This window comes from Tachysurus fulvidraco, chromosome 21 (genome assembly GCF_022655615.1).
Source record: "Tachysurus fulvidraco isolate hzauxx_2018 chromosome 21, HZAU_PFXX_2.0, whole genome shotgun sequence".
Taxonomy (NCBI): domain Eukaryota; kingdom Metazoa; phylum Chordata; class Actinopteri; order Siluriformes; family Bagridae; genus Tachysurus; species Tachysurus fulvidraco.
This window is the reverse complement of record NC_062538.1, coordinates 14,620,387-14,645,769: the sequence shown is the minus strand read 5'-3', so window position 1 is coordinate 14,645,769 and position 25,383 is coordinate 14,620,387. Positions and strand designations below refer to the sequence as shown.

The 25,383-nt window shown below is 38.0% G+C and overlaps 2 protein-coding genes across 7 annotated transcripts; both read left to right on the top strand.

Moving 5' to 3' along the window:
- The first annotated feature begins 1,295 nt into the window (after positions 1-1,295).
- nr5a1b (nuclear receptor subfamily 5, group A, member 1b) lies at positions 1,296-12,382 on the top strand. The gene is made up of 6 exons (XM_027152961.2): positions 1,296-1,541; positions 1,716-1,857; positions 2,014-2,690; positions 8,426-8,545; positions 10,717-10,864; positions 11,793-12,382. The coding sequence occupies exons 1-6, from the start codon at positions 1,440-1,442 to the stop codon at positions 12,044-12,046; spliced, it is 1,443 nt and encodes a 480-aa protein (XP_027008762.2). The 5' UTR covers positions 1,296-1,439; the 3' UTR covers positions 12,047-12,382.
- Positions 12,383-14,312: 1,930 nt separating this feature from the next.
- Positions 14,313-24,617, top strand: wdr41 (WD repeat domain 41). Of its 6 annotated transcripts, none has more exons than XM_027152814.2 (15): positions 14,313-14,499; positions 14,870-15,043; positions 15,271-15,356; positions 15,898-16,022; positions 18,096-18,144; positions 18,742-18,870; positions 18,988-19,050; positions 19,205-19,316; positions 19,444-19,506; positions 19,656-19,757; positions 20,891-21,075; positions 21,197-21,318; positions 21,648-21,733; positions 22,501-22,637; positions 23,286-24,617. In XM_027152814.2, exons 3-15 carry the CDS (start codon positions 15,309-15,311, stop codon positions 23,424-23,426), a joined length of 1,362 nt encoding a protein of 453 aa, XP_027008615.2. In that variant the 5' UTR covers positions 14,313-14,499; positions 14,870-15,043; positions 15,271-15,308; the 3' UTR covers positions 23,427-24,617. The 6 variants fall into 6 exon arrangements, with proteins under 6 accessions (XP_027008615.2, XP_027008624.2, XP_027008616.2 ...); XM_027152823.2 differs by having other exon boundaries at positions 14,316-14,499; positions 14,931-15,033; positions 15,904-16,022; XM_027152815.2 differs by having other exon boundaries at positions 14,316-14,499; positions 14,870-15,033.
- Positions 24,618-25,383: the final 766 nt, after the last annotated feature.

Here is a 25,383-nt window from a genome sequence, read left to right as displayed (position 1 = left end):
ACTCCAGTAAAATCTTAATGTTACAGCAAGCAAAGACATCCTAGACATTTGTGTACTTTGTGCCAACAGTTTGGGGAATTCCAACATGTATGTGTTTGCTGGTCATGTGTCCAAACCTTTAGCAATATAATCTATATTTTCCCTCTCTATTTTCATGTCAAACCATGCTTTCTTTCCAGTCCATACAAAATTCACATTTTTTTGTAATTCTACTTCAGATTTGGTCTTTTAAAGCGGTTGCACTGTCAAATCACAAATCGGCCTTTTTATTGTATATATCTGAGTCAAAATAGCTTCCACTTCTACCTTCTGGGAAAGTCTTTTTTATGTGATAGGAAATCTGTGTTATGTAAAGCAGATGAAATTTTCTTGTTCAGTTTGGCTCACTCAAAACTTTACACACACTAAAATTCTTTACTAAGGCCAAATGTAAAAATAAATCTATATTGATACTTGATAAATATTTGATTGATATAGAAAGCAATATGTTAATTACTACATTAGTCTATAGGTCTATTTGAATTTCACTTGCTGAGGCATTATTTTAATAATAGTAGCTTTGAATTGTTTTATTAAAATGCATTTTAAAATATGACTAGTGTAAGCATACAGTACCTCTATTTCTGTGTGCCATGTCAGTCCTGTATAATTAAGACCTATATGTTATTTAATGACACCAGCAACACCATCAAACAGATGGAAATATTTTCTTGATAAAATGTTGGCAAAGCCTGTTCATTATTCTTGGCATATCTATGAAACAACCCACATACCACAGAAAATAGCTAAGCCCCTCTTCTTCAACTAATCAAACTAGGAATCAAAATGTCTTTTATGCAAATGAGTGGCTCCTCCCTAACCTCTATCTCTACCTGTTGCAGATAGGTATTTCACTGTGTCTGTCACTATCATTATCAATGACACTATCATGTCATTGTATCTTTCATCGTGTACACATGTGCATGGGGGTGTGTGTGGTTAATATAAAGAGATGTCACGCAAGTGCTCGGAGCCCTCAAACTACATTGGTGGTACAGTTCCTACAGTTGTGAGCCTTTTTTTTTCTGAAAAACTGGCCTTTGGACGGATAACACTTTCTACCTCTCTGTCTGTCTTTTCATTATAGCAGAGTGCTGGTGACCCCACAGGTAACTCAAGTAGAACTGAAAACTGATAAAAATATATATGCATGGAAATAGCTTGCATTAAATATTTTACTTTTTAATATCTCTTATTTTTGAGTATTTAAGATCTTTGACATAGGTCAGAATATATATTTGTATATATGTATTTCTATATTTGATAACATTTAAATGACAAGTTTATGATAAATGTACACGTTAAAATATTGTATTTGATGTCTGTTAGGATTATCAGTTGACGATGATTATAGTTCTTGAGTGCTTCTGAGTGCTTTTTGCTGTGTGTTGAGAGTCAGGATGGATTGCATCTATGGTGTGAATTTGGAGGAGTTGTGCCCAGTGTGTGGCGACAATGTGTCTGGCTATCACTATGGTTTGCTAACATGCGAAAGCTGCAAGGTACAAATTAACACCTCTTTAAAAAGAAAGGCTTCATCAGGAACTCAAAATTGAATAAAAATGTGTTCATTTGAATTTGAACCTAATCAGATTATTAAGAAGCAGGATTTAAAGTGTGTATCTGTGTCTAGCTTTTATTTAAGAACTTGAGATGACATAGATTTGTTTTTAAAGGGTTTCTTTAAGAGGACAGTCCAGAACAATAAGCGCTACACCTGTGCAGAGAACCAGGAGTGTAAAATTGATAAGACACAAAGAAAGCGCTGTCCTTTCTGCCGCTTCCAGAAGTGTCTCACTGTGGGTATGCGACTTGAAGGTAAACACCAAGATGAACACATTGTTTTCCTGTCAAAGGAGTTAACAGTTCTCTGCTAAATATTGACATAACTACATAACTACACTCCCTGATCATTTGTACATTTCTAAAAGTTTCTGGGCATTTTCAGAAGCTTTTGTTCTTGTTTATTTTCAGCAGTACGAGCAGATCGAATGCGAGGTGGCCGAAATAAATTTGGGCCAATGTACAAGCGAGACCGGGCCTTAAAGCAGCAGAAAAAAGCATTGAACCGGGAGAGCGGGCTAAAGATGGAGTCCATGCCACCTGTCCTTTCACCCACACAGACAGACTATACCCTTAGTAGCACATTACCCAATCTGTCAGACATTTCCAGCAGTAAAAACATCCTCATAAACATTTCATCTTCCACTACATCTTCAGAGTATGAGCAGGGTCTGTACCCCACACCTGGCTGTTTGAGTGTGGGTTCCCACAGCCCACTGCCTTCTCAGTATTCTTACCAATCGTTGCCTTGTCGCAGCATCAAATCTGAGTTTCCTGACCACTACACCAGTAGCAGCTCACCTGGCTCCACTGGGGGATACACTTACACTGATCAGACTCAGACTTTGAGCTCACTTACACCTCACACTGGTCTAGACTTGCCAGCATTGGTTTTGGAGTTTGTGCGCTGTGAACAGGATGAGCTGTTGGTACGGAGTAAGATCAGCACTCACCTGGCACTTCTGCAACAGAATCAGAGCTCCACTGAATCAATCTCATCCTTTACCCTAATGTGCCACATCGCAGACCAAACACTGTTCTTCATTGTGGAGTGGGCAAGAAGCTGCAACTTCTTCAAAGAACTTAAGGTAAGGGAAAAACATAGTAGTATAATGGAAATAATGTATAGAGAGTGAGCCCAACGCAGTAAGCATAGTTATCCTCTCAACACAATATCAGCCCTAGCTTTTAATCAACATAACAACAACGCTGACTCACAAGACACACAGTGGTAGACAACTAACTACAGATCTAAATCTGTTAATAACACTGCTACCCTTCGTTCCAAACAAGATGATTAACCCCATTAACTGGAAACCTAATTACACAGTTACTGTGAAGCAGAATGATAAGCATTTCAACTGATATACTGATATGACACTAACATTAAACAGGGCACTAACATTAACATCAACAGTTTTGAGGCTTCACTCAGCAATTTCATCTTGTATGTTTGTGTCTGTCTGAGTCAGTTTGCATATATGTGCATGGGTCCTCCATTATGGTAACTACAAATGTAGGGTTACTGTGCTATTAAACTATTTCCTAATCAAGTATTTCTTTCTGCTGAGGTTTCTTATATATCAATGGTGCTTATTTAAACAGTATAAAAAATACACATGTATAAGTCACAAACAGAGCTCTACACACACACACACACACACACACACACACACACACACACACACACACACACACACACACACACACACACACACACACACACACACACACACACATCTGCTGCCTGCTATAGACTGTCCTGTCATCCCTGAGTCATCACTAGCAAAAATATATGCCCAGCTGCTTTCTAATCTATCTGCATTTAGTCCAGATGCAGTTGAGCTCAGCTTAGTAATAATGGCTGTGGGAGCGGATTTGGGATCAGCAAATGAGTGCACGAAAACTGTTTTCATTACTCTCACTGTGCTGATGGACTGTTTCCACCTTATATTGTCACACCTGCCCAGGTGAGCTAAACACACATATTAAATTTCCCCACAGATAAACAACTTCTGGATATGAGCAATTACATTTAGTATATGTAATCAAGAGTATATGGGGTTACAGTCTTTGAGTATCCTTATATTCTTAGGATCATATTTAGGGTTGACTGAAGCTATGTCAGTATTTGTGTTGAAAATTGCTTGCATTCAGGCTAGGCACTTTCTTATGTTATGGCCATTTCATTTCACTAAAAAAAATCCAGAGAAAATAAATGTAAGACAAATCTTAGTTTTCTTATTGTCAATCGTAAGAATAGGTAGCACAAAAGTAATTAAAAAATATTTATAAAAATAAATGTAAACAGAAAAAATTAAATAGGGATATTCTGGATCAGTGCACATTTGGTTTATTTTTATATTAAATAAAATAGCCTGTGATGCCACTCCTCCAGAGCAAGGTTGACATCAAGGGGTAACTGGTTACTGATATTGTAATTTCTTCACAGAGTAGAAGGCCATCAGATGGAGCTTGGCTTTCTTTACTGTTTTCTTTACAGCCCTCACCCCTTTTTTGAATTCATCCTCCTATAAATTACTTCAAAGTCACGATTGGCCACAGATGGTTTCCTTGGATCTCTGGAACAGGAGTGCAGACTGACCCTAAGGCTCTTCACCTTTTTATCAAGGCATTGAGATGAATGTGAATCATGGAACTGTGGGTTAACTGATCATCGCAACTAGCCAGTGCAGTGAGCAAAAAATCGTTCAGCCCTTGGTTGTAAAAAATTCCTTCACTGCCTGTTGCTTCTATATAAAATCAGTGAGCATTCTCTGGGTACCTTGCCCACCCTTTGGTTCTACTGTAGGTGGCAGTTGCCTAGTCTTTAGCCTTATCCAATAGCTGGCCAAAGAACTGAGTAACCGTGGTACTATCAGAAACCCTCCCTTGACATGCAAAGTAAAGCAAGCACTGCAATATGAATCCCCAACAGCTGGGTATCCAGCTAGCAAGACTTCTCTGGATGAGCAATGTATTATGAAATTAGAGATGTCATAGGTTGTATGGCCAGCATGCATTGTATACTTTGCAAAGAATGAGTGGTTTGGATGTGCTTATACAGTGAGTGTGACAGGATGTGATTGAGTCCAGTAAGATTAGTGAGATTAGTAATTGGGAATGTAAGAGAGTTTGGGTGTTGTAGTCATCAGCAGCCAATTCTGGCCATGCTTAGATTTCCAGCAGTGTCGTAAAAGCAAGAGCAGAAAGAGGATACATCACCAACTACTGTACCTCCACAGGGCAGGGGTGAAAGTATCACAATCCACTTTTTAATGACATAAAGTTCAGAAATATAGAAGCCATACCACAAGATGCAAACCACTGATCAGTAATAGGAATCAGAAAGCCAGACTGGAATTCACATAAAAGTTCTGGAACCAAGATTAATCCTACCAAAGTGATGGAAATGCCAAAGTGCTGATGATCAAAAACATATTCAAGCACAGCGCTAAAAAAAATTGGGAGATGAATTTAATTCCTAAATTTAATTCAGTATATTCTGTATATCCTGGGCTGAAATTTAATTCAGTATATCAGAATCAGAATCAGAATCAGATTTATTGGCCAAGTGTGTTGACACAAGGAATTTGTTTCCAGCAGTTTGTGACTCTCAAAGTTACAGACATAAATAACACAATACTATACAAGAAAACAATGCAGATGATGAGATACAATATAGACAGAATGAGTATAAAATGAGGATATAGAATGAATAAAATATATAAAATATGAATATGGAATATGAATGATCAATAATGTACATAAAGTGTAGGAGTGCAAATAACAATATTGTGCAATATTATGCTTCTTGGCCAATATACAGCAGCAGTAGTGTGTAATATACAGATGATTTGATGACTGACAGTCCTGATAATGCAGTACTTATGATAAGAAACAGGGAATATAATTATGGTGAGTTGTTGATCAGGGTGATTGCCTGGGGAAAGAAACTGTTCCTGTGTCTGGCAGTTTTAGTAAGTAGAGATCTGTAGCGCTTGCCAGAAGGGAGGAGCTGAAAGATGGTGTGTCCAGGGTGTGAAGGGTCAGTAGTGATTTTCCCTGCCCGGTTTCTGGTTCTTGTGTCATACACGTCCTGGAGAGTGGGCAGGGGGGCGCCAATTATTTTTTGTGCTGTTCGAACTGTGCGTTGCAGTCTGTGTCTGTCCTGTTTTGTTGCTGCACCAAACCAGATGGTGATGGATGTGCACAGGATAGATTCTATGACTGCAGTGTAGAACAGCATCAACAGCTCCTGTGGCAGACCGTACTTCCTTAATTGACGTAGAAAGTACATCCTCTGCCGGGCCTTTTTGATGATAGAGTTTATCTTGCACTCCCATTTCAGGTCTTGGGAAATGGTAGTACCCAGAAACTTGAAGGCCTCCACAGATGACACCGGGCTGTTTGATATTGTGAGGGGGAGTAGTGTTGAGGGGTCTTTCCTAAAGTCCACTATCATCTCCACAGTTTTGAGGGTGTTTAGCTCCAGACTGTTCTGACTGCACCATAGCACCAGCCGCTTTACCTCCTCTCGGTATGCAGATTCATCGCCATCTTGGATGAGACCGATGAGCGTAGTATCATCTGCAAACTTCAGGAGTTTGACAGTTGGGTTACTTGAAGTGCAGTCATTAGTGTAGAGGGAGAATAGCAGTGGGGAGAGGACACATCCCTGTGGAGCGCCAGTGCTGATTGTCCTAATGCTGGAGGTGGCACCACCCAGTTTCACCTGTTGTTTCCTGTCTGTCAGGAAGCTGGTGATTCACTGTCAGATGGAAAGGGGTGTAGTGAGCCTTAGGTGTTTGGAGTGAATAATTTCCGGAATTATAGTATTAAAGGCCAAACTAAAGTCAACAAACAGAATCCCGGCGTATGTTCCTGGGCAGTCCAGGTGTTGCAGAATGTAGTGCAGTCTGATGTTGACTGCGTCGTCCACTGACCTGTTTGCATGGTAGGCAAACTGTAGCATCCGTTCTGTGACAGACTTTAGGTGGGTCAATACCAGCTGTTCAAAGGTCTTCATGACAACAGATGTCAGAGCAACAGGCCTGTAGTCATTTAGTCCAGTGATGGAGGGTTTCTTGGGGACCGGGATGATTGTGAAGAGTTTAAAGCAGGAGGGGACTTCACACAGCTCCAGAGATCTGTTGAAGATATTGGTGAAAATAGGAGCCAGTTGATCAGCACATGCTTTGAGACAGGAGGGGGAGACCCCTTTCTGGGCCGGGGGCTTTCCTTGTCTTCTGTCTCTGAAAGAGCCGACTCACATCCTCTTCACAAATCGTGAGTGCAAATTGAGTACTGGGAGGAGTTGTTAATGGGGTTCCCAGAGGTGTGATGTCAGCTATTCTCAAACCTGCAGTAGAAGGTGTTGAGGTCGTCAGCCATGTGGTTGTTTGCTTCAGAGGGAGATGGGGGGTGACTCTTGTAGTTTGTGATGTCTTGCAGGCCTTTCCACACTGATGCGGGGTTGTTATCTGAAAACCTGCTTTTCAGCTTTTCAGAGTAGCTTCTTTTGTCTATTCTGATCTCCTTTGTCAGTAGGTTCCTGGCCTGCTTATACAGAGTTTTGTCTAGAGATTTATTTGCATTTTATCTTCCTTGGCTTGTCAAAGTTTTTTGAGTTTGGCTGTAAACCATGGCTTGTCATGGTCATGCACTTGCAGAAGGTTTTGGTTGGCACACACACATCTTCACAAAAACAGATGTACGATGTTACAGTGTCAGTCATTTCATCCAGGCTGTCAGTTCCAGCCTCAAAGATACTCCAATCAGTGCAGTCAAAACAGTATTTTAGTTCCTGCTTTGCCTCACTAGTCCATCTATTCACTGTATTTACTACAGGCTTAGTAGATTTTAGTTTCTGTATGTTGGAATTAGATGGACCAAACAGTGATCAGAGTTCCCCAAGGCTGTCCTGGGTACATAGCGATATGCATCCTTAAGAACTGTGTAGCAATGATCCAGTGTATTTTTCTCCCTTGTGGGACAATTTATATGCTGTCTGTATTTTGGAAGTTCAAGTCCTGTATATCCTAAAAGCTAAACAGAATGTAAGGGTTGCAGGAAAATTAACAGTGGCTCAGGAAAGTCACCCACAGCTCTATAATAGATGCGTTGAACAGGAACTGTTATTAGTAAGCAAAGTCCAACTTTGAGTTCACACAGCATGCTTAGGTGTTCTACTGAGAGGTCATGCACACAAACAGCAGATTTAACATCTAACTTTGAGCATGGAGTGAGATGTTTTGTGTTTCTCTGGTGATGGCCTTAGTCAAAGAAAAAGAAAAATAGTCTAGTTGTGGCTCTAGTCTCCAAAAATGTCCAGTCTCCAATCACTTTTGGAGATTGCTCTGTCCCAGAAAGTAGAGGTTGGCAAATGTTTCTTACTGCATTTGAGACATTCCACACGTTGGTTTATTCAGATAGCATTGTGACAGTCAGCATTACTAACCTATATGGTACAAAATCAAGCTGCTCAGACAATCTCATGCATGAATTCAAATACTGAGTGTGGTGTTAACCCAGATCTGAAAAGATCTGGCAAGCAGCAGCTAGAACCAATGACAAGTCAAAATATTGCTGAATATTGATTTCCCTGACAGAGTTAAATGAGTGAAAGATTAAGAGAGACAGAGACAGATAGAGATATAAAGAGAAACACAGGGCTTGTTTTACTGTAGCATATAACAGTTAAGCTTCCCAACCTCATCTTGGATACCAGTATACATTATATCTGGCCCAGGTATTCTTTGACTATTTTCCTTGGTACTGACTAATTTTGTTAAAAGTGTATCTCTCATTTGCCCTCTCTCAGGTGGGGGATCAGATGAAGTTATTGCATAACTGTTGGAGTGAGCTACTGGTGCTTGATTATATCTCAAGGCAGGTCCATCATGATGAACAAGACACTATTTTGCTCATTACTGGACAGAAGGTACAGTTAAACACACATACATCCCCTAACATAGACAAAAATATCAATTATTTATTGCAAATAACATAATAAATGACATGCGTCACCCTGTTACAACAGTATAAAACATATTTATGTAGTTAACTAGTAATTACAATATATACATTTTGTGAGAGAGTAAATGTTCATTTTGAAAGATTCTGTAAAGAAATATTATTAAAAGCTCATTTCCATGCTGTTAAACTGAATATCATTAGTCAAATTTCACAATCTCTGTTGGTACAAACAGCTTTATTTATAAAGCTTTCTAACAGTTCCAAATCAGAAGGCAAACTCAAAATACAAAAATAAATATTAAAATATATTTAAAAAACAAAACAAATAAATAACAAAGAATCATGTTCAATAAACATAATATCAGAATCACATTTCCAAAGTCTTGAGAATGACTGATATGTGGTTCATGATTGATTCCATGATTGAGTGCATGATTAGTATGATGGTGACTGTGAACATGTGTTCAGTGTTATTGCTCATTGTGGTCATGTTTGTAGGCCACATTGTACTATGAGAGATGCACAGTGAAGCAAATTCTGTTACTGATGTGACAGGAAGCTCCACTCCTATGTCTTTGAGTGGGGATTTTTCAAGGTCTGCCCCAGGTGTTGGTTCTTGGTGATTTGGGTGACAGTGAGGAAAATACTGACATAGCACTGAGGTACTGGAGTTTTCCCTCCATTCAAAAAGAGTTGAGGTTTTAATGGACTGCACATGTAGATTCTCCCTCAGTATTGAGAGTTTTGAGGAGAGGAGGGGATGATGCCTTTGGCGGTTTGAACGGTTGAAAGGTCTGTGTGACTGGTGTAATGAAAGCTGTGAGGCATCAGTGAAGTTTGTAGATTACTGCACTAATTTTTTGGAGAATCTTGAATGACCTGTTGTAGCAATGTGACAGCTTGGGTGATCTGGGTGAGTTTAGTTGACATCCATAACCGATTGACCACATTCGGAATGGTGGTTCTCATCCACCACCGATCAGTGGATTCTTTGTTACTTGGGCATAGTGCTTGAGGGGCTGGTGTGTCGCTTCCCACACTTGCTCACTATATCTAAACAGTTGCCAGGTGCTAAAATTGGTGTGGAAATCCATGTAAACAGAGGATGCTGATAGCCAAAGACACATTGGACTGGGATATTTTGAACATACTCTATCCAATCTACAGGTTTAAGATCTTCCGTCAGGTTAATAGAGACCCCCGATTATTCCACAAATCAATCCACATGTTAAATTTGAGTGCTAATAAATAGCACCATTCTCCCAGTGGATATTCATGACTAGGTTCTCCCTTTGGCCAGTGTTGAAGTTATGCTCTGCTAGGAATGCTTCTTGGAAAAGAAGGCCTCAGGTTAGAGTTTGGTCTTCTAGACCAGCTGCTAATAAGCGAAAGTTGAGTGCAAACTATTTTGGTTACTCAGCAACCCCATCTTGAATCAAAATTATTCACATAACAGAGTAGTAAGGGAACAGCAAGACCAAAAGTACCATTTAGTAGCCATTTTGTGCTTTCTGTTCTGTGAAAGTCTTTTGTTGTTTACCAAACATTTACACAGACATTTACTCAAAGATTGATGAATGAGGCCCAATGTTTTTACATGATAACTTGTATGTATATAGTATCTTATTATATAGAATTTAGACCCTAGATTTTCACAGGCTATGAAGTAATTGGACAATTGTCTGAAAAGCAAATTAATGGACATTTGTGGCCTGTGTCCCTGTTATCTCATGACAAAATAAGTAGATAAAAATCTGGACTTGATTCGATGTATTGAATTTGTATATGCTAACTGTCCAAAAGTGGTCCAAAGAGGTGTTGATAGAGGTAAAGAAAAAGACAAAACAGACCAAAGATTTCAAAGAGAGAGCAGTTTAGGAGTGGCCAAATCAACAATTTTGTACATTCTGCACATGCGAGCTCAGCACAGCAAATGTCCCAAAAACAACTAAAGTGGAGCAGTAAAACTCTGCAAAGCATCTTAAAGGAGGAAATCCAGAGAAGGAAAAGGCTAGAAATCCTAAAAACTTCTTGGATTAATTATTCACTTCAATCACATCAAAATATGAAGTTATGCATCCTAAGGATTAGAATGGTACCAAACACTGGGAGTGACCCCAATGTATATTTTTTTAGGTGGATCTGACTTCTTTGCTGACGCAGGCAGGGGTGACCCTGGGTGAACTGGTGCGAGGGGCACAACAACTGGCCCAGCGTCTTCAGGATTTACAGTTAGACTGCAGAGAGATCGTCTGTTTTAAGTACCTCATGCTGTTCAATCCTGGTGAGACCACAATCACACAAAAGCAGAAAAAATGAACAGATAATACGGTATACCTAAAGCTCTAAGTTTTTTGGCTTTCAGGGTTACTATAAGATGCATTTTTAATACAGCTCTATTTCAAATGTAACAGTTAATGGTAGCTTGATTATTTCATACTATTGTATAATTGAATTGAGTATTAATAAACTGTCTTGGCAGGGGTAGAGGATTTTAGCTTTAGCAGAGATGTCCAGGCAGTACAGTAATACCCATGTTACAGTGCCATCTAGCCTATGAACACTGCGACTGTATGATGGAGACAGCTGTATTACAGATAGTGAATAAAATTGTGTTAGAATTATGATTATATTATGGATTTATGCTTCAGTTAAATTATTTGTATGAATGATTGGAGATTTAACTGAAAACCTTCTAATGTAGAACATCCTTTATTTAAAGTTACTAGGAAAGCTTCATTAAAGATTAAAAACAAACAAACAAACAAACAAACAAACAAACAAATAATAATAATAATAATAATAATAATAATAATAATAATAACTTATTTAGTGTCTGCAAGACCATGTCGGGGTGTTTGGCTCTTTATTCTCTTTAATTCAACTAAACAAAGCCTGATTTTTGCATTGAGGTCTTATGGATCTTAGCTATACCACATTATCAGCATAATGTTTGTGTGTGTGTGTGTGTGTGTGTGTGTGTGTGTGTGTGTGTGTGTGTGTGTGTGTGTGTGTGTGTGTGTGTGTGTGTGTGTGTGTGTGTGTGTGTGTGTGTGTGTGTGTGTGTGTGCGCGCGTGTGCGTGTGTGCGTGTATGTGTCTTTGTGTGTGTCTGTGTGTTTGTTTTTTCACAGTTTGTCCCTCTGTCTCTCAGCTATTTATTGTGACTCTAACTGTCTGCTCTTTCATCTATGATCTTTTATTCATTGCCAGATGTGAAGCTTTTGGAAAACCAGGAATATGTGAAAAATGTGTATCACCAGGTGAGTGGGGCATTGCTGGAATACACATTGTGTGTATATCCACAGCACATGGACAGATTCAGTCAGCTGCTAGTGCATCTACGAGAGCTACGAGTTCTAAGCACTCAGGCTGAGGATTACCTGAGTTATAAACACCTCAATGGAGAGGTACCATGCAACAAACTGCTCATAGAGATGCTGCACGCCAAGAGAGCCTGTGTTTGACATATAGACACAAAATTCTACACTTGTACAAACACGAATATATACTTGTATGGTTATGCACAGAAAAGGGAAAATAAGTATGTGTGGGGGAGTAAACAGTTAAGCAGCTCTTAAACAGAATAAGTATTGCACAAGCTCCTCTCTGTTAACTTTAAGCTTATATTACAGTATATATCTAAACCATGGCAACAGGCCCTGCCTATAGAGCAGACATTCATAGATAAACTTATGGACTATTCTATGTGAACTTGTTGCAACATAGACAGTGATTCTTTCTAACTCTTTCTGATCTCTGGTTGAAGATTGTGTGGTTGTCAAATAAAAGTTTTATACCTGCTTGTCCATCGGTTCTCATCAAAGCCCGGGATTGAATAATGAATGTTAGAAATGCGTGTTAGAGAAGTTTTATGTTGTATGTTTTAAGTGTATGTTATTCAAAGACTTTATAAACTTAGATAACAATTTTATTTAGTATTTAGGAGACAAGATTTTGTTCTTTGTTCTCAATAAAAAGGAAAGATAAATGACAGTAAATGTGATTATAATTTTAAAAGGCATGAAATGCAAGATCAGTAGTCAAAACTAGATTTTCCTACTGTACATGGACATTCCTGAAGCTCTAAAATAGTAGTTTGTTCATTATGTCTCATGGGCTGTAGGTATTGTTAGTGTATATGTGATTATATCTAAATACTTGTGACATCTTTCCTGTAATTTGATAATAATTGATAGCTTTAATCAAACTCATTACAATGGAAGCCTAAGGGCAGTTGTTCAACTCTCTCAATAAATCTTTAAGTGCACCATATTTTTGATGAATGCATTCATGAATTCTTTAAAGGTATTTGTAATATTCATTCATTCATTTTCTACCGCTTATCTGAACTTCTCGGGTCACAGGGAGCCTGTGCCTATCTCAGGCATCATCGGGCATCAAGGTAGGATACACCCTGGACGGAGTGCCATCCAATCGCACACACACACACACACTCTCATTCACTCACACACTCCGGACAATTTTTCCAGAGATACCAATCAACCTACCATGCATGTCTTTGAACCGGGGGAGGAAAGCGGAGTACCCGGAGGAAACCCCCGAGGCACGGGGAAAACATGCAAACTCCACACACACACAAGGCGGAGGCGGGAATCGAACCCCCAACCCTGGAGGTGTGAGGCGAACGTGCTAACCACTAGGCCACCATGCCTCCTATTTGTAATATTATTCAACTATATGTATAACTCAGAGTGGAGACTTTTTGTTTATATATTAACACTGGCATGTTGGAGACATTTCACATCAAGCAACAAAAATATTTTTTGTCAGTTTTTTATTCACTCTTTTTCGGTAACTCTGAAAATGGTCATGGCTGTCATGGACCCAGAACTCTGGGGTAGGAACACACCGTGGATGAGACAACATGAACACACAATTCACAGCAAGGCGTGATATAAGAAGCCAATTCACTTACCAACAAGTGAACAAGAGGAAGCAAAACAAAAAGTTCACACAGACAGCTGTAACACAGTTACAGTACACAATACACAGTTGTATAAACCAAATAAATAAACATAAATGCACATTTCTTAGCATATTATAAGTGTATTATTCAATTTGATTGAAATGACACAGCTTTAAAAATGAGTAATCATCATCTGGGATTAGGATTAGTGCAGAATATGTATCAATGTCATTGTCAATAGAAGATTACGTATGTGTGTATTTAGTATTCTCACTGTAACTATGGTTATGTGAGAGGTGCAGCGGCCAGTTTACCCACACACATCAGTGTCTAATGTTACAATGGGATTATCTGCTTATAGAGTTGTTAAGACAAGGGCTGGTATATATGTTAGAGATATTTTAGTGGGTCCATTTCAATGGGGTGGGTACCTATGTTGGCTCTCCCATTGTACCAGTATTGAGCCAACATCAGTTTGATATCTGGAAAATAATGCATTATTTTATTATATATAATAACTTTGATTATTAAATGACATTTCCATGATAAGTGTGCACATACTGAGGACCCTGAATTAGCCTCTAACCAGGACTTATGTACAGTCTGTGTTGCTGATGATAAAACAAAACAAAACAAACAAAAATCTAGGAAACTTTGTATTTAACTTTAGACAGAAAAAAGCAGAAATCCCAACCAGGAAACCCAGTAGCTACGAGCTACTCCACTATAATGGACAAGTCCTTGCCTTATGATTAATATTGTTGATGGGACTTTTATTTTGACAGGAGTGAAGTCTGTATTGTGTCTAAATGTTGGAAAATCACATTGCTAAGAAATCCAGGAAATTTTGACGCGACTGTTTATCCTGTTATCGATGACTTGGTTGTGAGTTTTATATAAGACAGTGGTTTAAAATGTGAATGGATAATAGAGTAAGGAATCTTTGTTTTGTATGAAAAGCTGTGACGACTGTCTACGGACTTAGTGAAGGTGTGTGTGTGTGTGTGTGTGTGTGTGTGTGTGTGTGTGTGTGTGTGTGTGTGTGTGTGTGTGTGTTTACAGTTTCAGATCTGTATAATGGCTTCATATGGCTGTAAACTGGGATGTTGCTGATTGAACATTTGTGTTCTGTAGCATAGGAGTTTACAAATAAGTCAAACCAATATGTACACATTTTAAGTTTACACTTTATTAAATAAGTCATTATTATGATTATTATGTGTTTTAGGTATGTTAACATATTGCATTTCAGTGTGAATTCATTGTCTTTATTGCCAGCATTATGAGAATATATGTATATGGGAATTGTGTGCGCATTTGACCTTCACACACTCATATGTGTTTTTCCCCCAAACTGTAGGCACGACGTTGGAAGCACACACTTATGTCTCTATTTTTGTATGCTTTGTATCCAATACAAGGTGTTTCATCAGTACCAAAGCTTTTCCTCATCTTATGGACATTACTACTACAGCTCCCCAATATCGATATATAAATATATAGAGTGATAAAGGAATCCCAACTGTCAGTCAAGGTTTTTTGATTTTGTTATACTCATTTTATGTGTGATTATTTTTAATGTTGACTATTACCTATGAAAACAGAATATAATAAAATAAGAAATAAAAATAAGTAATATAAACTAAATCCCTGTCACCAATTGAAAAAGTGTTATAATCTGAACAATGGTCACTTACAATTTGGAGAGAGTTACCTGCTTCATTAAAACACATTTAAGTAAAAATGTATATAATTCTGTAGTTTCAGAATCTGGCCTGTTTCTATAAAAGCAGTGTGTGATGCTCCGCTGGATTCTCGGTACTCGCGGCTCACATGGCTCGGCTGAGGTAAATAAAAAAAAAAAAAAGAAAAAAATTGTGAAAATTAATTGTTAGTGGGACACAAGACACTAAATAATAAGGACATTACAGTGCATTAATGTGACAGTGCACTACACAGGATAAAAGGGGTCGAACATGGGCCATTGACATGATAACAACTGAACGTTCAATTTTTCTCATCCACATTCACGAGTGTTCTTTTAATTTTCATTTATTAATTTGAAAACATTTGAAACTGACTCAGAGTAGCACTTATTTATGTGTTGTTAGGAAAAGGTGGAACTTATATTGTGTTGTCCTTAAATGTATGCTGTTTATGGAAATATGTCCAAATTTAATTGAATTTAAATCCAGTGATTTTTGTATAAAACATTTGAATGTTTATTGCACTTGACGGAGCTTAAGAGCATGAAGTCCCATATAATTCATTGGCTTTAAGTACAGTTCGGGAGAAGATGCACTGTAACATGCAAAAGTAAATAGTCTGATGTGGAGGTGGTGATGTGATGACTGATTGAAGCTGGATTTCTTTTTTGTGTTGTTTGAGATACAGAATCGCTATGCTGCCCTTTGTATTGGAGAGGAACAGCCCAAAAACTGTTACACTGAGCTGCAGGTGCTCAGAGGCCATTTTGACATTGTTAGATTTCTGGTGCAGATTGATGACTTCAGGTATGTAGTCCCTTTATAGGAGTGTGTGTATGGGTGGATGTGTTGGTGTGTGTTTTATGCATGTTAACAATTGGTGACTGAAATTGTATTTGCCTCTTCCTTTTTTTTTCTTCATATTTATCACACTTAAACGATTGAGATCATCAAACAAATTGGAATATTACACAAAGCTAACCCGAGTAAGTACGAGATGCAGTTTTTTAAATGATGATTCTATATATTAAGGGAAAAATGTGAAAAAGTCATTGGTAATCGTGAATGAATTGTGATTAACCACATTTTTTTGGGAAGCTGAGTTAAATTTCACTTGCAAACTTATTGTGCCTGATGAAGACCTGATGGTCGAAACGTTGCACCATTAAATGTATTGTAGCAGTTTATTAGTGTGCGGGCTTCTTCTGTTGTTTTTTCGTTGATTATTTGTTGCCCAGCACCTGTACCCTAACATTTCTTGGGGTTTTTGGATGTGCAGTCCTCCTCGCAAGCTTATGATCTTAAATTTCACTTGCCACATTAAATAAAACCTTGCATGCTGAAAGATCTCAAAAAGCAACACATCATGTCGCAATCCATTCAAGAACAGATGAGAAACAGAATGATTGACAGGTATCAGTCTGGAAAGGGTTACAAAGCCATTTCAAAGGCTTTGGGACTCCAACGAACGACAGTGAGAGCCATTGGAACTTTGCCTTGGAGTTCTCAATCATTTAAGTGTGACTAATATGTAATAAATAATAAATACAAAATCTGGAAATTAGTTTTTCATACATGTAGGCATTTGATGCTGTTTAAATAAGCACCATTGTTGTATAAGAAACCTTGGGAAGAAATAAATACTTGATGTGTAAGCTAAATATAATTAATTTTCAATTATCAAAACCCTTTATGATTCATCTTTGCTGCATTTTGATTCATGTTTACTGTTCAAGATGAACACAGATAGTAAGTTTTTTCATGCTTTGGTGATTTCTCTCTCTCTCTCTCTCTCTCTCTCTCTCTCTCTCTCTCACACACACACACACACACACACCCACACACTCTCTCTTTTGCTCTTTCTCTTTCTGGCTTGCATTCTCATCAGCCAGTCCTGAGATTGACAGCTACACTATATGGCCAAATGTTTGTGGACACTTGACCCCTCACACCCATATGCTGCCCTTTCCAACATTGTTACTTTACAAAGTCATATACGATGACTTTATATGCTACAGTGTTAGAGTTTGTCTAACTCTGAGAGGTTGTAATCGAGCAGTGCTAGAAGATCTGATGGAGCGAGGTGCAGTGTGAGGAGTAATATTTGAGGGAAAGATTTGAGGTAATAAATAGGGATCTGGTCCATTTTTGGCGCTGTAGGCAAGCACCTGTGTTTTAAATCTGATGTGCGCAGCCACCAGAAGCCAGTGGTGGGAGAGCAGCAGTGAGGTGGTGTGGATCCTGTTAAAAGTCACCCAGCTGCATTTTGGATTATTTGCAGAGGACAAATTGTGTTCAGAGGTCGGCCAGTTTTAAAATGATAAGAGAATGAACAAGCACCTGAGCGGCCTGTGTGGATAAAAATGGCTGAATCCTGCCGACGTTATAGAGAAGAATCATTCACATTAGCAATATGTGAGGAAAAGGACTGTTGATTGTCCTTGGCTACCCCATTCATTGTACAAAGTAAGGTTTATTACAATCCTGGTTTATTTTATAACAAATGGTGTAGAGGAACTTGATTGACCTGCACAGAGCCTTGACCTCAACACCACTGAACCACTGTTGGATGAAACCGAATGCTGACCAGTGCCTGACCTCACTAAGCTCTTGATGGCTGAATGAGCACAACTACTCGTGCTCCAAAATCCAGTGGAAAGCCTTCTTAGAAGAATGAAGGTTATTATAATGACAAAGTAGACAAAAGGGTCAGATGTCCACATACTTTTGGTCATATAGTGCATGTCATCTCTGAGGGCAAATGTACAGCCTGATTAGAGCTTGATCCTTAATTTGTGTGTATTTGTGTCTGCCTGAGCCTGCTGTTAGCCATTACCCTTCACTGTTCACTACAAAATCATTTTATGTGTATTGTTTCAGATTTGCATCAGCGGGGGATGACGGGATGGTGCTTGTATGGAATGTTGAGGTGGGACACTTACACTTTTCAGATGTAATGAGTCACTCTATCCTTCCTGTTATCTTAAAACATTATGCATTTTCTTTATAATAATAAAAGCTACATCCGATGATGAAGTGAAAAGGAAACAGAAAGTAGGAGGAAAAATATCTGGGTGTATCAATGTTTATATGTAAACATGCTGAATATATTCGGGAAATAGGTCTGTCTGTAAGTCTTTTACTAGGTAAAGTGCAGATCCTCACTAACAGATCTGTGCAGTCACAGTAGAGGTAAATGCTTTATTTTCAGCTTAAACAATGATAATTGTGAAACAGTTTAAGATAATTGCAAGGGAGATCATATAAAAATGACACATATAACAGCATAGCAGTTGTGGTAACTGCACATATACTGTAGATGCTGCTCAGAGATGATATGATGATATATTTTGATGAAAAGCAGATTTAAATGATTAATTATTGTAACTTCATCAAACATGGTTCTGTTTAAGAATCTGTGGCATATTCTTAAATACAAGAGACAAGTGAAACAATGGAAAAACCACTGTTAAAATGTTGTGTGTGTGTGTGTGTGTGTGTGTGTGTGTGTGTGTGTATGAGACAGACTGGAGAGCGGCTGCTAGAATTACGAGCTCATACTCAACAGATCACGGCTTTGACGGTGTACACATGTACCAGCACAGAAAAACCCCTCACAGCCCTTATAACAGCTTCATCAGACCGCATGATGTGTGTATCCTTATATACATACTGTTATACATACATACATGTACACACACACACACACACACTTTTTTCTCTGTATGATTCAACATCGGAGTGTAGTTTGTGCTCCTTAACACTGATGTAGCTATGGGATGCGGACACAGGACACCGAGTACGCACCGTGTCCAATCTACCATCTTCTGTTAAGGTACAGTGTTTACACAGGACCTAATTTATTTTCTTGTAAAAATATTTGATCCAAACTGTCTGATTAATTATTTTTGGTTTAAGGTGATGGTTGGGTGTCTGGAGAGGTGTAGGCTCTTTTAACTGTAGAAAACTGTGTGTGTTTTTTGGAACAGAGTCTTCTGGTGTTGGATCATCTGGACCTGTTCCTCTCTGGAGGTAATGAGCTGTGTGTATGGAATAAAGAATTTCAGCTACAGTGTAAGACGGACCATTACAGAGACTCAGGTACACATACACACACACACACACACACACACACATAAATACACACATACAGTGTTTCAGTTGTCTAATTTTACTATAGAAAATGAACAGTTCCTCTTTCTGATGGTCTGTTTATTTTTTTCTAAAGGCATCACTGCATTAATGGATTTGCCCAAATGCTGTGTTGCTGCTGCCATTGACAAAGAGATTGGTGAGCAACACTGAAATCTGACTTTACAGTTTTTCATAATCTGGTACAAAGTTTAAAGGTAAACTAGATTTGTAAAGTTCGTCGCGACAAACTGACTGATTCTTGACTGCTGATTCAGTTTATAAACATCATCTTTACAATTGTTTCAGTCATTTTTAAGCTGAATCAGTCTGAAGCCGAAATGTCGATCTTGGCTGTCCGTCATCTGACTGATCACCAAGACACAATCCGGACACTTATCAGAGTCAATGGTGAGCCTACAAACTACACACGACTACTACATACTAAATACAAACATTAACATAGTAATAACATGCCAGCATACAACCTGTTGACATGTTCGGCTTACATCCTTCTAGTATTTAATACCTCAGCATCACTGCTACTCTGGTACCACCTGTTGTGCAGTAAAGCTCAAAATATTGGTCTGTATGTCAGTCCTCTGGTGATCTTTTTTAATTAATGTTGAGTAGTATACAGTAGTATACAGTACATCAAGCAGAGAGCACTGTACACCAGGAGCACTGTATCACTGCCTGATCTTGCACTCTGTATGCGAAGAAAGAATTTCACTGTGCTGTAATGTATATGTGACAAAATAAAACCTTCTATACTGTGTGCCCAGTAGCACAAGAGATTAGGCACTGATGATCTCTAAACTGATAGTTCATCCCCAAGGTGCTCAGTGGGGTTAAGGTCTGCTCTGCAGGCAATTTAAGTTCTTCCATACCAAACTTGGTAAACCATTTCATTTATGCCATTTGGCAGACCCGCTTTTCCAGCGGTCCTTGGTCCTTGGATTTAATGTGATTTTCATGGACCTTATTTATGTGTAGGACCATGTAGGCATGGGTTTGGGACCCTTAGTTTCAGTTAAAGGATATCTTAATGCTGTGGCCTACGAAGATTTTGAGACAATTGTGTGTTTTCACCTTTTAAGGCGTTATTATCTCATACTTTTTCCAATAATAGAGTATGTAACAATTATAATATATTGCATTATTTTATTGTTGTTGTTTTTTCTTTTTCTTTTGCAATAATAATGAGGATCATTATTTCAGTTTAGAAATCAGTTGAGAACTTTATCCCTTTGTGATCTTTGTCCCATGAATCTTTTTTCTTACTTTGAGACAAAAGCATAGTATGAGTAAATAATACTTTACTGTACAATTACAAGCCATAACATGAAGTTGTCTTTACCCATTAAATTGATTAATGCATATGATCTCAGATTATACATAGCTTGTCTTTTTTGTTAGAAAACCACAATAAATTATGCAAATTGATAACTGTTGCCAACAAATTAAAACATTTTTGTAGACAGGAAATTTATCTTTGTCAAATCAGTTAAATATGCTTTTTTCCCCTTCTTGTTGTCTGGTAGATGATATGTTTGCTAGTGGCTCTCACATCGGAGAAGTCATCCTCTGGGATACCCTTGACTGGACAATCCAGGCATATGAGCGAATTTTATGGGAGGAACCAGATCATGAGGTTCAAACAGAAATCAAAATGGGGCAGCAGAAACAGAGCGAAGCTTCTATTCAGCACCTGCACTCAGATGGAGAGGTTGGGCTGTTGTACACTGATGACTGGATTATTAACTTTGGTAAGCATCTCTCTTTATCTTTCTACCTCTCTCTCTCTCTCTCTCTCTCTCTCTCTCTCTCTCTCTCTCTCTCTCTCTCAGCGAGTAGTTGCAGCAGTGGGCAGTGGGCTGTTTGTGTATAACACAAGGACGAAGACAGTGGTGGCATATAGGAAGTTTGCTCATGACTCTGATGTTCTATATACTACGCTGCTGCACAATGGGTACAAATTTATATATTTTTTTGTGTTTTATATAATATTTGTGTGTTTTTAGTTTCAAAAGTGGTAAAATAAAAATAAAAAACAACAACTTTTGTTTACCATTTTCTGTAATATATGTGTGACAGTCTGGGAAAACCTTTAACATAATAGAATTTTGACATATTCTGTTTTATGCAGTATTGAAAACACCTTTTTTCTGAACTAAAATGTATCTCTTGTCCACAGAAGTTATTTAGTAAAGTGAAAAGTGGATTTAAATGATTCCATTTTAGTTACCTTGAAAGGAACCCTGGTTGTGTATACATGCTTTTGTGTGTGTTCGTTTTAAGGCAGGTGATGTCGTGTTCTGAAGATGGCAGTGTCAGGATCTGGGAGTTGCTGGAGCTCCCCCTACCTGCAGAGCCTGCCTCCTCAGGTGAGTAAGACACACCCACCGACTCCTGACTTCTGACTCCTAATGACTATAATGCTGTATGTGATGCACACCAAAACTCAGTGTCTTTATATCACACAACAGTAAATAAAGGAAGAAAAGAGGCACAGAATAGACTAAAACATAAACATTTACTCATCATGTACGTAATGCTTTATAAAAATAATAAGAATAATATTTGATTGATACTTATTTAGTTTGTGATCATGCTCTGTAGTGCATAAGAAGATTTGTTTTACCCCAAACATCATATCATAATTAAATGAAGGTGAATTATGACATTAAGGGATTACTGACATTGGGTTCCAGACATTTTCTTGGACTGCATTGTCACAGTCCTCGGTTCAGGTTTCTTTCCAATGGCATAAGTGACTTGTCTGGGGGTATCAAATCTCTTCATGCATTAGGGGGAGCAAATCTGCTTGGGAAGGAATGTAAAATTCTATGCAACATGGAAAGAATCAGTGTGGAGAACAGGAAAAGCATATCATAGTGATGCCATTCATGGGCCTGTTGATTAATTATTATTTAGCTGTTATACACCATCTCTGTTGGTTAGAAAGGGTAAAGTAGAGAATTTAAGGGAGAATTTAAAGTTTATGATTGAGTTTAGGAAGCATATAACCAGTCCATTTAGAACCGGCAATAAAAAGAATCCAAAAAAACAAACAAACAAAAAAACATTGCATAGAGCCACAGAATATAAACACATCAGTCACAGTTTTTCTCTCTTTCTCTGTCTGTCTCAGGCTTTTTCGGCTTGTTTAGCACCATTGGAAGATCCGGTAAACAGGGTAGTGTGCCATCTAAGAAGCTTCTGGAAGTTTCTGGTCTGTGCTCACTGGAGTTGGTTGGTGATCTGATTGGTCACTCTGGAGCTGTGCAGGTATTCTATAAACATTAACAAGCACTGAACTCTCTCTGGGTTTGGTCTTATTTTACCCTTATTAATGTGTCCAAAGCAGACACATTTTACAAGACACAAATGCATTTGTTAAGAAGAACTCTAGTTCAGAACTCTGGCTAGTGACGAACAAGAGGTGTTTGTGTTTCTCTGTACGTTAAGATTTAAAAACTTGAAACCAGTTGTATTCTGCAAGTCTTAGTCACCCAAGGTCCAATGTTTTATTTGGTTTTTAGATTTATTTATTTATTCTTATTTATTTATTTCTCTGTGGTAACACAACCTGGGTCTATTAACAATAATTTTGCTCATTCTGTGTAAACTCTAGAAACCTTCCCCTGCCTTTTCTGATCTACTCCTGATCTAATCTGTCAACTCCATATTTAACAATTTATGACCTGCAAAATATCACATTATTAAAAATATAAAGTAAACATCACAACAATATCTCTGCATTAAAGTGCAGCAGATCTTTGATATTTTCATATGTATTACTCGTGTTACAGTTGACAAGGTCTGCCACAAGAATTAGACCACGTGAAAGAGCATCTTTTAATTAGCAAATGTGCAGCATGTAAAGTATATTATAGTTACTCTGCTTTAAATGATGACTGCATTTCAATGTTCCAGATGTTTCTGAGTTTTGGCAGGAGAGGAGTGGTCACTTGCTCAGCCGATCATCTGCTCATCGTGTGGAAAGACGGAGAAAGAGAGTCGCATCTGCGCAGTCTCGCTCTGTTCCTGAAGATGGAGGAGAAAGGCTGCCTCTGAACCTTCTCATTCTCCCTCTCACCTACAAAAATGACATGATCTCAGTAGGGCTCGGTGAGGAACGGGATGCCAGGGTTTCCAAAATGCAGCCTGCAAAGAACAATGAATCTTTTTTATTATTATTTTTTAGGTTTTTATTTATTTTTTTAAGCATGAATAAGCACGAGTGCTGAATAGAGCTCAAGTCTATAATCGGCATCTCACTCTGAATGTCTCTGCTAGTTAGTGGGAGTTGTTGTTGTTGTTGCCATTTTATTCCTGCTTTTTACTGACAAATATGACTGAACAAAAAAGTAAGACAACTGTTACTGCTACTGAGCATGCTTATATTTTAATTGAAAGAGAGTTTCATTTTTAAAATGCTAAGCTTGATTGTCCTTAAGCATTTTTGACAAATCAGTGTATGTATGATTTTGAATGTATTTAGTGAATGATTTGTTAGTGGGTATACAATGATTTAAAGTTTTATTAATCAACAATATAAATGGTTGTTAAGGAAAGACCATTTTGGGGAGGAGGTCATGGAGGGAAAAAGCTTATTGTTCCTGGGATCCTCCATAGCCCTGTATAGGATAGTCCCTATAATATTCTTAGTATTATGAAACTTTTATTAGATTTATTACAAAGATGGGTCACATGAGGGTTTTTGTGGCCTAATATTAGGTGAAAGATGGCAACCCCATGCCTTCAACTAGAGCTTTGTTCTTTGTAGATCACACTAACCGCTGTATGAGCACAGAACCTACAGAGCAAGTGACCTAGAACAAAAAGCTCTGACCGGACCCTAGTGTGAGTTTACTAGTGATTTAGCCAGTTACCATTAACTAGCGGCCTAAAAAACAAGCACGTTTTGAGGAGTAATGACTTCATCCCTGATCACTCAGTGTGCTGTTTTGTACAGAGCCACATTTGACTGGTATCCTTTCATGGAGCTTCAAGTCTGATTGCAGGTAGCTTTCTGAAAGACAGCTTTCACTGCAGTTTACAATTATGCACGACTGCCAACGTGACTTCTAACCAGAAATGCCATGTTTTACACAATAATCAATGTTTTTCTTTTTCATTTTTACATGTTGCATCATTGAACTGTTTCACAAAACAAGTGTTATAATGGTTTACTGTGTGAGTGACTTCTTACAAGTAGCTATAGAAAAAAAAAATTAAATAAACCATCCATTGTTCTTGCCAGTATTTTAAGTATTTGTGTTTTATAACATCCAAAATAGATGGATAGAACGTCACCATTTCTGCCTCCATTATTATCATGGTTGCTTTTAATTATGAATTTGACAATGTGTTGGATACATCCATGCAGATACATATGCTGTTTGTGTAATGTTTCTAAATATTCCATATAAACAGACAAAAAATAGATTAGGTTTATGATGAATGACTGCTCGGCATTTTGCCAATCAGTGTCCCAAGTTCAGTCACTTATGAGCATTTACAATTCTCTGAGATTGGAGGGCACGAGTATGAAGTTCACAGAACAAACAAAGACTACATCCATTAATAGGACGCTGGGGTGGTTCTTAGTTTGTCAGGGTTATTTTGGTTTAATTGGGCTTCTATTTTGTTTTTATTTTATTTTATTTATAAAAACCAACTACCTTTGTTAGAAAATATTGTGGTCAGGTCAATACCTGTGGGGTTTTTTTTCTGATAGGTGTAGGTTTCATATTTAATGGGTGAAAAAAACCAAGAAAAGAAATTTAAAAGAATTTCAGGTTTACTCCGTGACCATTTAAGATTTAAATCTGAATATACTTAATGATCTGGAGCACTGAACACAGTGGTATTGAGTTATAACCATATGAGCCGAGGTTGTAGTAATATGCTCTTTTTGCCATGACATGGCAACCACATGCACAGTGATGGGAAATGTAACTGAAACTGTTATGAAGCTATGAATACAGAATATGGTTGTTAAAAATTTTAAATATAAGAATGTAAAAAC